The following is a 14,138-nucleotide window of genomic DNA, read 5'->3' on the forward strand; positions in this document are numbered from 1 at the left end:
AGCTTCCCAAGCATTTTGCTGCGGGGGCACGGGGATATGGGGATGGGAATAAGTGTGTACCATAAAACGAGTGAAATCAGGAAGCTCCCTCCTTTCATAATTACCATCTCCACTGGGCATTGCCTGTGTCTGCATCTCATTCCTCCATTGCTCTCGATGTAATCAAGGAATCAATTCTGAAGCACTTAGAGGAGAGGAAAGTGATCAGGAACAGTCAGCATGGATTCACCAAGGGCAAGTCATGCCTAACTAATCTAATTGCCTTCTATGACGAGATAACTGGCTCTGTGGATGAAGGGAAAGCAGTGGACGTGTTGTTCCTTGACTTTAGCAAAGCTTTTGACACGGTCTCCCACAGTATTCTTGCCAGCAAGTTAAAGAAGTATGGGCTGGATGAATGGACTATAAGGTGGATAGAAAGCTGGCTAGATTGTCGGGCTCAATGGGTAGTGATCAATGGCTCCATGTCTAGTTGGCAGCCGGTATCAAGTGGAGTGCCCCAGGGGTCGGTTTTGTTCAATATCTTCATAAATGATCTGGAGGATAGTATGGATTGCACCCTCAGCAGGTTTGCAGATGACACTAAACTGGGAGGAGTGGTAGATATGCTGGAGGCTAGGGATAGGATACAGAGGGACCTAGACAAATTGGAGGATTAGGCCAAAAGAAATCTGTTGAGGTTCAACAAGGACAAGTGCAGAGTCCTGCACGTAGGGCGGAAGAATCCCATGCACCGCTACAGACTAGGGACCGAATGGCTAGGCAGCAGTTCTGCAGAAAAGGACCTAGGGGTTACAGTGGATGAGAAGTTGGATATGAGTCAACAGTGTGCCCTTGTTGCCAAAAAGGCCAATGGCATTTTGGGCTGTATAAGTAGGGGCATTGCCAGCAGATCGAGGAATGTGATCGTTCCCCTCTATTCGACATTGGTGAGGCCTCATCTGGAGTACTGTGTCCAGTTCTGGGCCCCACGCTACAAGAAGGATGTGGAAAAATTGGAAAGAGTCCAGCGGAGGGCATCAAAAATGATTAGGGGTCTGGAACACATGACCTATGAGGAGAGGCTGAGGGAAGTGGGGATGTTTAGTCTTCAGAAGAGAAGAATGAGGGGGGATTTGATAGCTGCTTTCAACTCCCTGAAAGGGATTCCAAAGAGGATGGCTTTAGACTGTTCTCAATGGTAGCAGATGACAGAACAAGGAGTAATGGTCTCAAGTTGCAGTGGGGAAGATTTAGGTTGGATATTAGGAAAAACTTTTTCACTAGGAGGGTGCTGAAACTCTGGAATGCGTTACCTAAGGAGGTGGTGGAATCTCCTTCCCTAGAAGTTTTTAAGGTCAGACTTGACAAAGCCCTGGCTGGGATGATTTAGTCGGGGATCGGTCCTGCTTTGAGCAGGGGGTTAGACTAGATGATCTCCTGAGGTCCCTTCCAACCCTGATATTCTATGATTCTATGATTCTAAGAACACGAATGCGATCCTGGCCCTGCGGTTGTCAGTGTGAGTTTTGGGGCCGGGATTTCATCCAGTGTGTTTATTGATGGCTACTTGAATGTTACATCTAATGAAAACAGAGGAAACCTGCAAAAAGAACAGTGTGTGTTGAAACAAACTAACCCACCTGTGTTTTCCAGCCTCAAGTTACCTTTGCATAATAAGAAAAGGAGTACTAGTGGCACCTTAGAGACTAACCAATTTATTTGAGCATAAGCTTTCGTGAGCTACAGCTCACTTCATCGGATGCATCCGATGTAGCTCACGAAAGCTTATGCTCAAATAAATTGGTTAGTCTCTAAGATGCCACTAGTACTCCTTTTCTTTTTGCGAATACAGACTAACACGGCTGCTACTCTGAAACCTTTGTACAATAATGGCAGAGAGTCTGTGGGTTTGCCTGGGGAAATGACAAGGAATAGCACCAAAAATTTTCTTTCTCCTGTGCATTTCCTTATAACATATTTTTCAGCCTCACCCAGGGGTTTGGTGCCAAGGTGAGACGTTGCTTAGTGTTTAGAGAATGCCTGCTGTAGTTGGTTTTCATGTAGCCTTTCATGCTTTCCAGGCGTATTCTGTTAACCCGAATTTGTATATTTCAGAGCTTGCTCAGAAAAAAAAGCTGGACAGCTGAGCATTTTGTTTGGTGTCTGCCAAGGGAGCAAACACACGCATGCTAATGGAGGGATTAACAGCAGTGTACTGTAGAGTTTCCAATAGAAAAGTAATTAAACTGAACTAGGATGGGTCTGGAAGATTTACATAGCTCTGAGCTGTTTCAAAATAAATGAGCACATTTGGGTGGATATAAAACCTAAAAGCTGGGACTGGCTCGAAGTATGGGACTGTGCAAAATAGTCACATTTAACCTCATACCCACTTGATCTGAGTTTGGGTTTGAAGTTTGCTGTGTTTCAAACCTCTCACTGAGTTTGTGAAGCAAAATTGAGGTTGTTAAGTGAGCTCCTCCCTGAAAATCGCAGCTCAACTCCACTCTGCTTCACCCCAGAAGCCCGGGAACTGCTCCCCACCCAATTCTGCCCAAGAAATGTTCACATCTAGAGGCCCCAGCTGAGATCAAGTCCCCATTGTGCTACATGCTGGACACACACATAATCAGACCCAGCTCTTGCCCCAGAGAGTTGCAGTGTAAATATTTAAGACAAAAGGGTGAGAGAGAGGAAATGTTGCTAGCCCTGTTTTACAGAAGGGGAACTGAGTTCCAGAGAGAGGGCGTGAATTGCCCCAAGGTCCCAGAGGGAGTCTGTGGCAGAGCTGGGAACTAAACCCGACTCTTTTGAGTCCCGTTTTAGAGCCTTAACCACAAGAACGTCCTGCCTTGTGAACGTTCCTGTTCATCAGGCCTTAAAGTGAACCTTCAAGGGCTGGTTTCCTTCTGACCTTTGCGGGGTTTGTACAGCCCTAGCTCTGAGGCTGGTGTTTCGGTACATGTCATCCTTTGTTATGCTTCCCCTGCCGAAGCATATTTCTTCTCCTTACTTGGCTCAGACTCTGAGCTAGATATCTGATGCTGTGATTGAGTCCACGTGTTCCTTCCAGTCTCCTGTTGATGCTGTTTACATTGTGTGCTGCTGGCAACTGGAATCACTCCTGGCGGTTTGTGCTTCAGCACAAGAAAGGGACCTTTTGAAATAAAGGCTCCCCTCGGAGCTGCCCTGACCCATACCTTTTAACTTGGCCTTTGTTGGGAAGGAGCTCCTGTGCCTGCATGTGAGATCATATTCATGCTGAAATGCCATAGATTTTAGTGTTTCATTGTGGATGCAGAGGAGTGGGGTGGGGAGGTTCCTTCTTGCAGGCAAACATTTGGCTCCCTTGTGGTTGGAATGGCGATTTGGCTTTGACCACAGTAGGGTATAGTCAAGATTAAAAATCCATTTGGGTTTAGCCTCTGCTCAGAAGCAGTTCAATCTGGATAGTAACTGGGAGCAGCATTTCAGTCCTTGGGAGGCTAAACTGTTGTGCTCCACAGGCAGAGAGCAGGAGAGACCGAGGTGCCCCCAGTGCCCGAGGCAGGGAATTGATTAGGTGAGCTATGCCCAGATGATCCTAGCAGGCGATCCATTCCCCGTGCTACAGAGACAGTGAAACCCGGCTCCCAGGATATGGGTTTTCAGTGTATAGAAGGAACCCAGGTATGGAGCAGTTTTAACCACCCTGTCTGCTGCAGAGGTAGCAGAACCTGAGCCTTTGGAGCTCCTTGTGCATCCCTGGGCAGCAACACGTGGGAGTGGGGCTGGCCAGGTGAGAAGCTGAAGCTAACCCTATGCAAGTCCACTGGCTAATGCCCCTCTTATAACAGCAGGCGTGACAGGTGTGCAACCTCAAGGGTGCTGCACCATGGCCGAGGGGAGAGGAGTCCTTGCTCACCGGGGTGCCCTCCTGAGCTGGCCACTCAGGCATAGTGCAGCAATCAGGATTTTAGCGCAGAACATGCTCTAGTTTCTTTCTCTGGGTCCTCATTGCATTCTGCACTCTCAGGGATGGGGAGTGTGGGGTGGGATGGATTAGGTGATGCTAGGATTATAATACTCTGCACTTACTGAAGATAGTGCCTTCCATCCAAGATGCTCAACGACACTTACAGGCATTAGTGAATTGAGCCTCACAGCACCACTGGGGGGTGGGGGGTGCGGAATGAAGTATTGTTATGCCTTTTTGACCCAAGTGGTTAGCTGCTTTTTGGGGTCTTGTGGATTGTTTCCACTAGGAGGAGAAATTGGTGATGGTCAGGTATTTCTCTGATACAATCCTGTTTGTTTACGAAGTCCCGTTTCCCTGAATACAGGAGGAATCAAACTGGAGATAGTTTCTTTGCTCGCGGTTCGAAGCCTCTTTCAGCCAGCACTATACCAAAAAGTGCTTTCTTTTTTTTCTCAAGGTCATGCCACCAGGGCTCCCTCTCTGTGTCTGAGGCAGTTCTGCTCCTCTCTGTTTCTGCTGCTTTTCTTTCTCTCGCTCTCTCACACACACCCCTCCGCCAATCAATGCCAGTTTCAATCAGATTTCGCCCAACCCCTGAGCATAACAGTATTATGACCTCCATTTTGCAAATGAGAGAAAAGGTGAAGTGACTTAGTGGGAAGGGTTTTCCCACGACTGCATAGGAAGTCTGTACCAGAGCTAGACATCGGACCCACTTCTCCTTCTCTCACCTCTGAGAACCAGCCACAAAACCAGCCGCCGTCCCTGACCCCACAGCAACATGACTCTTCCATCTGCAACATCTGATTCGAACAGATCCTAACCCTGCTGCACAGGCTTGTGCGTGAGGTTTAATTCACTCGTGTGAAAAGTACTTTGAGACCCTCAGATAGATGCCACTGTAGGCTGGCAAAGTCTTTGTTTTTAGTGTTGTTGCATTTCTCATGTGCTGGGGTGGAATTTGTAGGTTATTCACAGCACATTGCAATGCAATGAGGGGTCTGTCCTAAGTATTAAAATGTTCTGCTCTCTGTGACCTGAAGTCATCTGATTTACTCTGAGTAATGCATTATTTTATTCCAGGTTCCACTGTATGGCATCCCGACTGTAAGCAGTCCACTAAGGCAGAAGATAAGCTACGGGTAAGATAAACAAACAGTAGGTAGACACTAAGCTCAGTTGCACTCCAGATAATTTGCGCACACAGTAACTGATCTTTCTCCTTGAGAGTGTGATTTCCTCACTATGACAATCCTGGCAGCAAGTACAGCGTTCTACTCCAGAGGTGCTGCTGCACTTCCCGTGGTCACCATCTCAATGTCTTTGTTGCAATACATTGTTCCAAAGAGGGCGTTGCCTCCAGGACAATGTGCACCTTACAGCGTGGTTCCTAAGAGGGGGAAAATCTCAAGGGAGAAATGTGAACAAAGCAAATGCGTCAATAAATCTTTTTATTTTCGCACAGTCGTGACATCTCTGTACTTTGTTTGTCAGCTGTGCTGTGTTCTTTAGAGCCATTTGCAGCATTACTCAGCATGGCCTGATCTTCCTTCACCATCTAAATGAACTCTTTAAGCCTAATTTATCCTGTTTTGAATGCAGAGAAGAAATATGCTTAATGCTAGATGTGCCCCTCAATCTTTAGGGCCACATTTTAAGCCGGCCTGAACCGAGACTTAAAATTTGTGTGGACAAACATTCTGGATCAGATTCTTAATGACTTCAGTGGCGCTAAACTGATTTATGCCAGGTGAAAACCTGGCTGTGTGTGTGAGAAGTGCCAACAGGCCTTTGTGGGTTAGTTCACCATGCAGTCGGTTACCCCATCTGTGTTTGCACGTGCCTGCTCATACGCAGAAATAAGAGAGTGCACACCTGTGAGCCTAGTGAATGTTTCTGGGGTCAAGTTTCAGAGGCCAGAGATGAAAAATGGGCCAAGAGGCACTTCGGTGAACGTACGTTGTGCATCATGCTGTGTTCATGGTGTGCTTTGTTCGTAGTAGTTCTCTTCTTATGAAACGTGGTGCTGGCACGCCACACTACAACATCCTCCTTAACGGGTTTACTATGAATGTGGCTAACGTGCTGTTATATTTGTGGGGAACAGTGTAAACTGGGAGAACAGTCCAGCGGCAGATTCAGACCTTCAGGAAAACGTTGGGGAAGCAATGCAAAGCAGAGCTTTAACAGATGCAGCCCGATCCAGCACTTGCAAGTTGTTCTGAATAGACACTTTCTCAGAAAAGACTTTCGCACTTCAAAACTGGGTTATTTTTCATCGGTAATTTGCTGCTGAAAATAACAATGTGAACACTTTAGGGTATGTCTGCACGGCAGAAAGAACCCTGTGGCAGTGAGTCTCAGAGCTTGAGTCTACAGGCTCAGACTCATGTGCCAGTGCTAAAAATAGCCATGAAGATGTTGCAGCTCCGGCAGGCACTGGGGCTCTGAAGCCTGCAGAGAGGGGTGGATTTCAGAGCCTGAGCTCCAGTCTGAGCCCGAATGTCAGCAAGACTCTTTTTAGTACTGGAGTGCAAGCCCTTCAAGCCATAGTCTGTAGACCTGGGCTCTGAGACTGGCTGCTGTTGGGTGTTTTTACCATATAGACATACGTGTAGGGTATGTCTGCACTGCACACTCAGACCAGGCTACCGCTCAGGTTTCAGCCCAAACCCTGCTTCCGTCCACACATAAATCAGTCTGTCTCGGGTCAGCCAAGCCCTCAGGACTTGTGTCCTAGGACTCTTCTAGGGAGTGGGTCTGAGCCTGAGTCCAGGTCCAAGCCCTGACCTTTTGCAGTGTGGACGCAGGTCAAGCCACAGACACCAGTCAGAAGGTCTGCGTAGTGTAGTATGTACGTGTTAGCATGGCTGTGAGACCAGGTCCAGCAATTACAGACCCAGGTTTACAATGCAGTGTGGATGCTCAGGCACAGGGTTGGGAACACCAAGTCCACAAGCCCGGGTCCCAACCCAGGCTCAGTATGCAGTGTAGGCATACTCTTATATAGCTGGCCACATGAACTATACATAATACTATAGTGTGGCTTAGTGGATGGAGCATTGAACTGGAACGTACTCCTGTTTTATTCCTGGCTCTGGCACTGGCCCACTGGATGACCTTGGAAAAGTCACGTCACTGCTCTCTGCCTCAGTTTCCCCATCTGTAAAATAGAGATAATGCTACTGACCTCCTTTGTACAGCACTTTGCGATCTACTGGTGCAAAGTGCTGTATAAAAGCTAGGGATGATTGTTATTGGGAGCTGATTCTGCTCTGATTGCTGTAAATCAGGTATAAATCTAAATCAGTAGAAATTCACTGGTATCTGAGAGAAGAATCAGGCCCACACTGTACTTTATGCAGGTTCATGCCATTTGGCTGCAAATGTCTATAGAAATTACTTTACAGTTACAGAGTATGATTATTAAATAGTAGAGGTGGTCAAAATTTTTTAAAGATTTTGAAAAAAATTTCTCAAAATTTGTAGTGAAATATCATCACCATTTTCCTGTGCATAGGAAGAGAGGGGCTGGTTCAGCTTGGGGAAATCTTGGAAGTCCATAAACATGTTGGATGTTCTCTCAGGCCAGTGGCTTTCACCACACTGAATTGTGTCATTTGTACAAGTACTGCTGTCCATGACCAGCGTATCCCAGCATCAGCCGATACCGATTATCCAACTCTGTGACATTAGTAGAAGAATCAGTTCTTTCAGGAGAAGTATAAGGAAGTGATCATTGCCCCAGCAACAGACAGTGTGGGTATTTTGATGCCTCTTCATCTAAAATTAGAAGGTGGAGACATGCCCTTATGTGAAGAGTGCTCTAAAACCGTCAGCCATTCCCTGATTAAGGACCAGTGGGTTGAGCTGCTGGTGAGCAGCTGGATGGAAGCCACTGTAGATTGTCAGGCTTTTAGGCTGATTTAGGGCTTGTTGCTCATTCAGCTGTATGGGTGTAAAACAGTGCGTTCTGGCAGTGATTGGGAGTCAGACTGCTTGTATTTATTGGTGTGTGGCTGGTATACAATATGTTCCCTTGTCAGTGACCCAACAGATTTTTAATTGTTTCGGAGTACTCCTGACTACATCACTGCCATTGCAAATATGCTCCAAGCTGACCTTTTAAACCTTCTGGCTTATTTCCAGTCCCCATGAAACTGCAGATGTTCCTTCCAGATATCTTTACTTTTTCTTTATACATCCATGCCAGCAAGTACTTTTCACTGAGATAATCTTAATTGAAATCAATTAAATTAACAGACATTCATACCTGTGCAATGTAAGAACAAAGCCTTGAAATGGCAGGTTAGAGTGCTTGTGACCTCATAGTATTGGGCAGGACCAGATTTTCTGGTGATGTGGACTCTCTGCACTGCTAGATTTCCTTTCCCTTTGAAACCAAACAAACTTATTGTTGAAGCGGCTTCAGAAGTCCTCGGCGAGCTGTTTTATCTCAGTGACTGAACTGCAATACAAGTTAGTCAGCGCTCTCACTGGCTAACTCTTAGGTCAGCGGAGGGCAAACTACGGCCCATGGGCTGGATCCAGCCCTTCAGGGCTTTCAGTCCAGCCCGCAGGATTGCCAGCCCCATGGCGCAGCTTGGTGAAGGCAGGCTCCCTGGCTCCATGCCACTCCCAGAAGCAGTCGGCACCATGTCTCTGCGGCCCCTGGGAGAGCGGGGCGCAGAGGGCTCTGTGCACTGCCCTCACCTGCAGGCACCGCCCCCCACAGCTCTCATTGGCTGGGAACAGGGAACCACAGCCAATGGGAACTTCGGGGTTGATACCCGCAGGTGAGGGCAGTGCGCAGCGGAGCCGCCTGCCTCACCCCACCCCCAGGAGCCACTGCTGGACATGCTGACCACTTCCAGGAGTGGCATGGGGCCAGGGGAGGCAGGGAGCCTGCCTTAGCCCCGCTGCGTACCACTGCCACCGTGGAGCCACTCGAGGTAAGTGGTGCCGGGCCGGAGCCTGCACCCCGAACCTCTTCTGCACCCCAACCTCCTGCCCTGAGCCCTCTCCTGCACACTGCACCCCCTCCCACATCTTGCCCTCCCTCCCGCACCCCAACCCCCTGCCCCAGCCCTACATTCATGGCCCTGCATACAATTTCCCCACCCAGATGTGGCCCTCGGGCCAAAAAGTTTGCCCTGTCTTAGGTGGAGATCATAAAAACAAGGGTTGCTTAGGACCTTTTTCCCCATTAGATTTTTGCATGGCACATTATGAAGCCAAAACAAGCAGGAAATAAAGCAACTCTACATGAGTGCTGAGATTTATTTTTTAATTTTTTACAATTGTCTGCCAGTTGGTGATTCCGCAGCTAACCATATGTGACATTGATGTTACACTGCACCGTTTATTGTCCAACTTAGTGAAAGGGGATATTAGTAACTGTGTTGCAAAAGACCTTGAACTCTTGATGCTTATGTGCTGTTCCGTATCCAGGAGAAACATTGCTTTTTTCACTTTTTTTCCCCTCTTATATTTCATGGCAGCGTTCTTCATCTGATTTCTTTTATCCAAAGAGTCTGGTTCTGCGCAGACCACGCTCTACAGAGGTTTGCTGTTGTGTTTTCATAAATTGTTAATAGCCTTCTTTATTGAGAAGATTTCCTTATACTGCCTTACTGTCATTGCTACTGCTGCTGCTTATCTCACACAGCTTTCCTTGCCTTCACTCACCCCTTGGAGCACAAACTTTGTCTTTCGCATTATGAAATGCATCTTGTTTGCTATTTCCTAGTTCTGCTTAATTTGTTTGTTTAATATCAAGGTTCTAATTTTTTTTTTTTTAAGCACACAAAAATAGCTTTTTGCTCTTTCACTTTGGTATCATTATTCAGTGGGTTGTAGAAAGTGGTTGTTCTGGAATAAAAAATTACAAATGAAAACACTACACTTAAGATCTGATCATATGAAAACTATTGTGACTTTACACAGCTGGTTGGGGAAATTTTCACAAACAGTGTTTAAGATTTTTCATGAAAAAATGTCATTGAAACGTCCCATTCTGGGAAAGTGTTGACCAGCGCCAACTGAATATTTGAACTGAGCTAAACTGGTTGTTAATTGTTTTGTAAAGTTTCTATTTTTGAATGGTTTCTGAGCATGGGCTGATTCTTGTGCTGCCCATTAGTTCTAGCCACCATGTGTGCAGTGACTTGATCTGTGGCTTATCGAAGCTAGAGTTATGAAGCCCTCTCTTACCTGTTCATTCTGGGCTGCCTTTTTTCCTCCAGACTTCTCTGAGTCCAGCAGGTACAGAGTGTTTGATATTTTCTTGCAGCATAGTTTTCTAGGGCTGAATCCCACTCAAGTCAGTGGAAAGAGTCCCATTCTTTTCAGTAAGAGTTGGCTAGAGCCTCTATCCAGTTTCCTCTGTGATGCTCTGTTCCTGATTAATTCTGGGAAATGCAAGTCCTGAACCACTCCTAAATGTGGACCTTCCTACATGCTAGTTAAGAGAGCAATCCAACAGTTTAGCATGCATGCTAACAACTATAAAGATGCTCTATCACTGTTTCTGGGTGAGGAAATGTTTCTGGAGAATTAGAGTTGATGCAGTCAGATATTAAAGGTTCTAGATAGTAATCTACAGAACGATTGCATTCATCTGTTTGACTGCAGTCAAGGTTTTTGTATGGCTGTACACTTTGTTTTGTGTGCATTTGGTGATGAGATTTTAGACCAGTGGTGTTGAAGAGAGAGAAGCAACCAGCTTAGCCATGAAAGTTATTTATTGCCAGGTAATAACCATATAAGGGAAGCCAAACAAACAAAACAGTTATAATATTAAATCTAGTCCGGTTTAGAAAACTATAACTGATCACACAAGTCAGGGTCAGAAGGCTATACCTAGAGAGAGAGCTGGGTTCTCACCACTCCATGAAGCTGGAATTGATCAGGGTTTCCAGATGGTGGTGGTAGCTGAGGGTCTGGAGTGCTGGAGACAGGCAGAGCCCCCAGCATGATCAGTGAGGAGAAGATGAAGTCCCCATGGAACTGATGTAGATTTTGGATCCAGGCATCAGAGTACTTACTTGAGCATGGGTAGGGGTTTTTGTAGGGAAAGAACAATGGTTCAAGGAAGAAAACTAGATTTGTTTATGGGTAAACTGGTGGCTCAAGGGAGTATACCAAAGTTGTTTTGTTCAGGCTAGACAAGAGGAACTGATCATTCCTGGCTATGGGCGGTGTTCCTTTGAGGGAGCTCACAATGCAATTAGACAGCTTCAGTATTTTGGATACCACTAAAGGATATATTGGTCTGATAACTAGTGAGCTGGGTGTGTGCAGGCATGGGTTCATTAAGAACTGGAGCAGAGATCCCCCATCATGCAGTGCTTTCCTGCTTTTCTGGTCCCAGAGTTCCGTGTGGTTCTTGCCTTGGAATCTCTGTTCTCCATTCTGTATGCTAATGGAGATGCCTCCCTGTCCCATCTTTGATGCAAATGAGGCTAGGGGAGTTTCCTTAATCCTGTCACCCTTGTCTGGCGGGTTTAGGTGTGTCTCCCACTGCCTTTTCATTGCTTTTTGTAAGTCTGTCTTCTGATCGGCTTTGGTTCAAGCAGAGGCTGGAGGAGGGAAGGTCTTTTGTGAGTCAGACAGGCTGGGTACTGTGCCCTGGTTCCCCAAGAACACAGAGCTGTTAGGTAACAACATGTAAGTTTAGATTCCTATTCCAAGCTTATCCAAAGTTCTCAAGTCTTCAAAACAGGGCAGGAAATCTCTTGGGGAAATGACATTCTTGTGAAATCTCCAGTATTCCCTGGAGCTGGGCTTGAAGGAAGATACATTTAGTATTTTAGGTCTTGCAGTCCTAATACCAGCAGAGACCTAAACAGGTAGAGGGACATGCACAGAGGAAAAATGTGTGGAGTAAGTGGAATATTTCAGAACCTTGAGAGAGTCTAGCTTGGGTTTGATTCTAGCAATGGCCAAAGGCTCCAGGGAAGCTGCAGTTTTTAATATTTTCAGAACTGTTTTGCTCATCCCTACTTGCTGTACCTCTCTTTTGCACATAGTGAGCCAATTCCTGTAGCTCATTTTGTAAATACAACCTCTCGTTTTCTCAAAACAGTAGTTAGTTCAATCTTGTTGCAGCGTGTGACTGATTAAACCAAACATACTTCAGCACTCTGGGATGCATCTGTGCTTGGAGGAAATGAGGGCTTTAGCGAGATCAATGCTCAAGAAAATTCACGGGTATATGGTTTTGGACTCAGTGGTTGGAGGCAAGGCAAACCAATCTGTGGGTCTTCTCATCTGGGACAAAGATGAATTTCCATTATGTATGAATGAAAGATGTGGGTCTTTAGAAAATGAAAATAGATATTTACAGTGGATGCCTTATAGAAACAAGTCTTTCATCTAAGCATATATCCCCAGGCTTGAGACCTAAATATAAAGGTTTTAACTGATTACAAAATGTATGAATGTACCTAGCAACATGAAAGAATAAACTGGCTTATGGAAAGGAAGTTTGTCATAAATTACATACATGCAGTAGACTTTAAAAACCACATTTACAATCTCTTAAGAAAATTGTGTATGTTAGCATTCTGTGAGAAGATCAAACTGTGACAGTAGAATCTAAGAACATGGTGTGAAATCCTGGCCTCACTGAAGTCAATGGGAGTTTGGGAGCCAGGATTTCACCCTTAATTTTCATGGTGCAAACTTAACACGGGTATTGGAGGAAGCCTTCATTTGCATGAGTAGTTTTGTGGCATAGCTTAAGTTTGGCAACGACTAGTACGGAATGACTTGTCCTGAAGACCAATTTTGCTTCACTGCACTTTGCTTTTAGGATGGAAAGAAGTTGCTCCTATCTGTGAGCACGTGTGTATGTGCGTGTTTTTTAAAACTAAACCACACCTGTTAATAAAGCTTGTCTTTATGACTGCTTAATTAGCCAATGTATATGCATTGTAGATTTTTAGGAGAGGAAATAATTAGTCTCCACATGAATGCTCCTGGAAAGAGAAACTTGAAGCCATGATTAATTTGCAAAATAATGGACATGCATAACAGATGCTTTCAGATTTTGTTTCTTGGTGGGTCACATACCTCACCATTTATAATAATCATGATGCAATAAGAGCCTGATCCAAAACCCACTGACATGAATATGAGTTTTTCCAGTGACTTCATTGGACTTTGGATCCATGCCCTAAGTAACTTGTCTCCTTTGAAAAACCTTACAGTCAGTGATACAAATGATCAAAGTAATCTATGTTGTTACTTCTATAACAAAATCCTGTTTAGCAAGGAGAAGTGATTGCAGAAAAAGCTAAGTTCTAATGAGCTTTTATATGTACATCTTTACCACACTTAAACTAGCCTCTGTAGCTAAGCATCTTTTCTTTTAACTGTATTAGCAATGTTATTGTTAAGTGACTGTGTGTAGAATGAAAAATTATCCCTTCTTCTGCAGCTGTTCTCACCGCCTTGCATAATGAACTCAATCAAAAAACTAAGGCAGGTACTGTAAACAACACTGGCAGTGTCTTTTATAACATCGTAGTGCATCCAGTTAGCCAGATGTTCATGGGATCACTTCTGATCTGGCTTGCTTGCCCCCATATCTTTCTATAGAGCATGACGCTGAACATCTGTAGCATAGAAAAGCACAGCCATCACATTGCAGCATTCTGGTGATGTGGATGGCCCTAGTGTTTTTGTTTTTTCTTTTAAATAACTTATCCGTTTAAATGGTGTGCCATGCATGATGATCTAAAAACTGAGGTAAATCAAGATGAGCCAGCCTAAGTTGTATGAACTAATATTAAATAACAAATTGGGGCATATGTGTGTGTGAGATACGGTAATCCAGAACTGACATACACAATGGCCCCAACAGAATCGCCATAAAAATAGCATGAATGATCTTTTGCATTGAAGACAAATGCATAAAGAGAGAAAAAAGAAATAAAAATAAGAGATTGCCGAAGAGGAGGAAAATATGAAGAAGTGATGCAGATGCTTTCCTTGAGATTTGAGTCAATCATTTAGCTCCATTGATGATATGCATGAATTTGTTTGTTCTTACTATACATTCTTCAATTTCCTGTATCCAGCAAAGAGGTCTAAGATGTTATTTGGGGGGGAGGGGTGAGGAGGAGGAGAAAAGAAAGGAGATGTAGAGGTGGAGATGGCTCTTACCCTCTTAAAAAAGGAGGAGGGTAAAGAG

At 45.1% G+C, this 14,138-nt stretch overlaps 1 protein-coding gene across 7 annotated transcripts in view; it reads left to right on the forward strand.

The window, feature by feature from the left end:
* ABLIM1 (actin binding LIM protein 1) overlaps positions 1-14,138 on the forward strand; it is a 307,714-nt gene that overhangs the window by 231,446 nt on the left and 62,130 nt on the right. For 6 of the 7 annotated variants that reach the window (XM_043550680.1, XM_043550675.1, XM_043550677.1 and 3 more), the window contains exon 8: positions 5,024-5,082. In XM_043550680.1, coding sequence (XP_043406615.1) covers positions 5,024-5,082 — 59 coding nt within the window. Of the gene's footprint in view, positions 1-5,023; positions 5,083-13,382; positions 13,431-14,138 lie in introns of all 7 variants that reach the window. The other variant, XM_043550674.1, reaches the window with a different exon arrangement.

The sequence above is a fragment of the Chelonia mydas genome, chromosome 7 (assembly GCF_015237465.2).
Source record: "Chelonia mydas isolate rCheMyd1 chromosome 7, rCheMyd1.pri.v2, whole genome shotgun sequence".
NCBI classification, from domain to species: Eukaryota; Metazoa; Chordata; order Testudines; family Cheloniidae; genus Chelonia; species Chelonia mydas.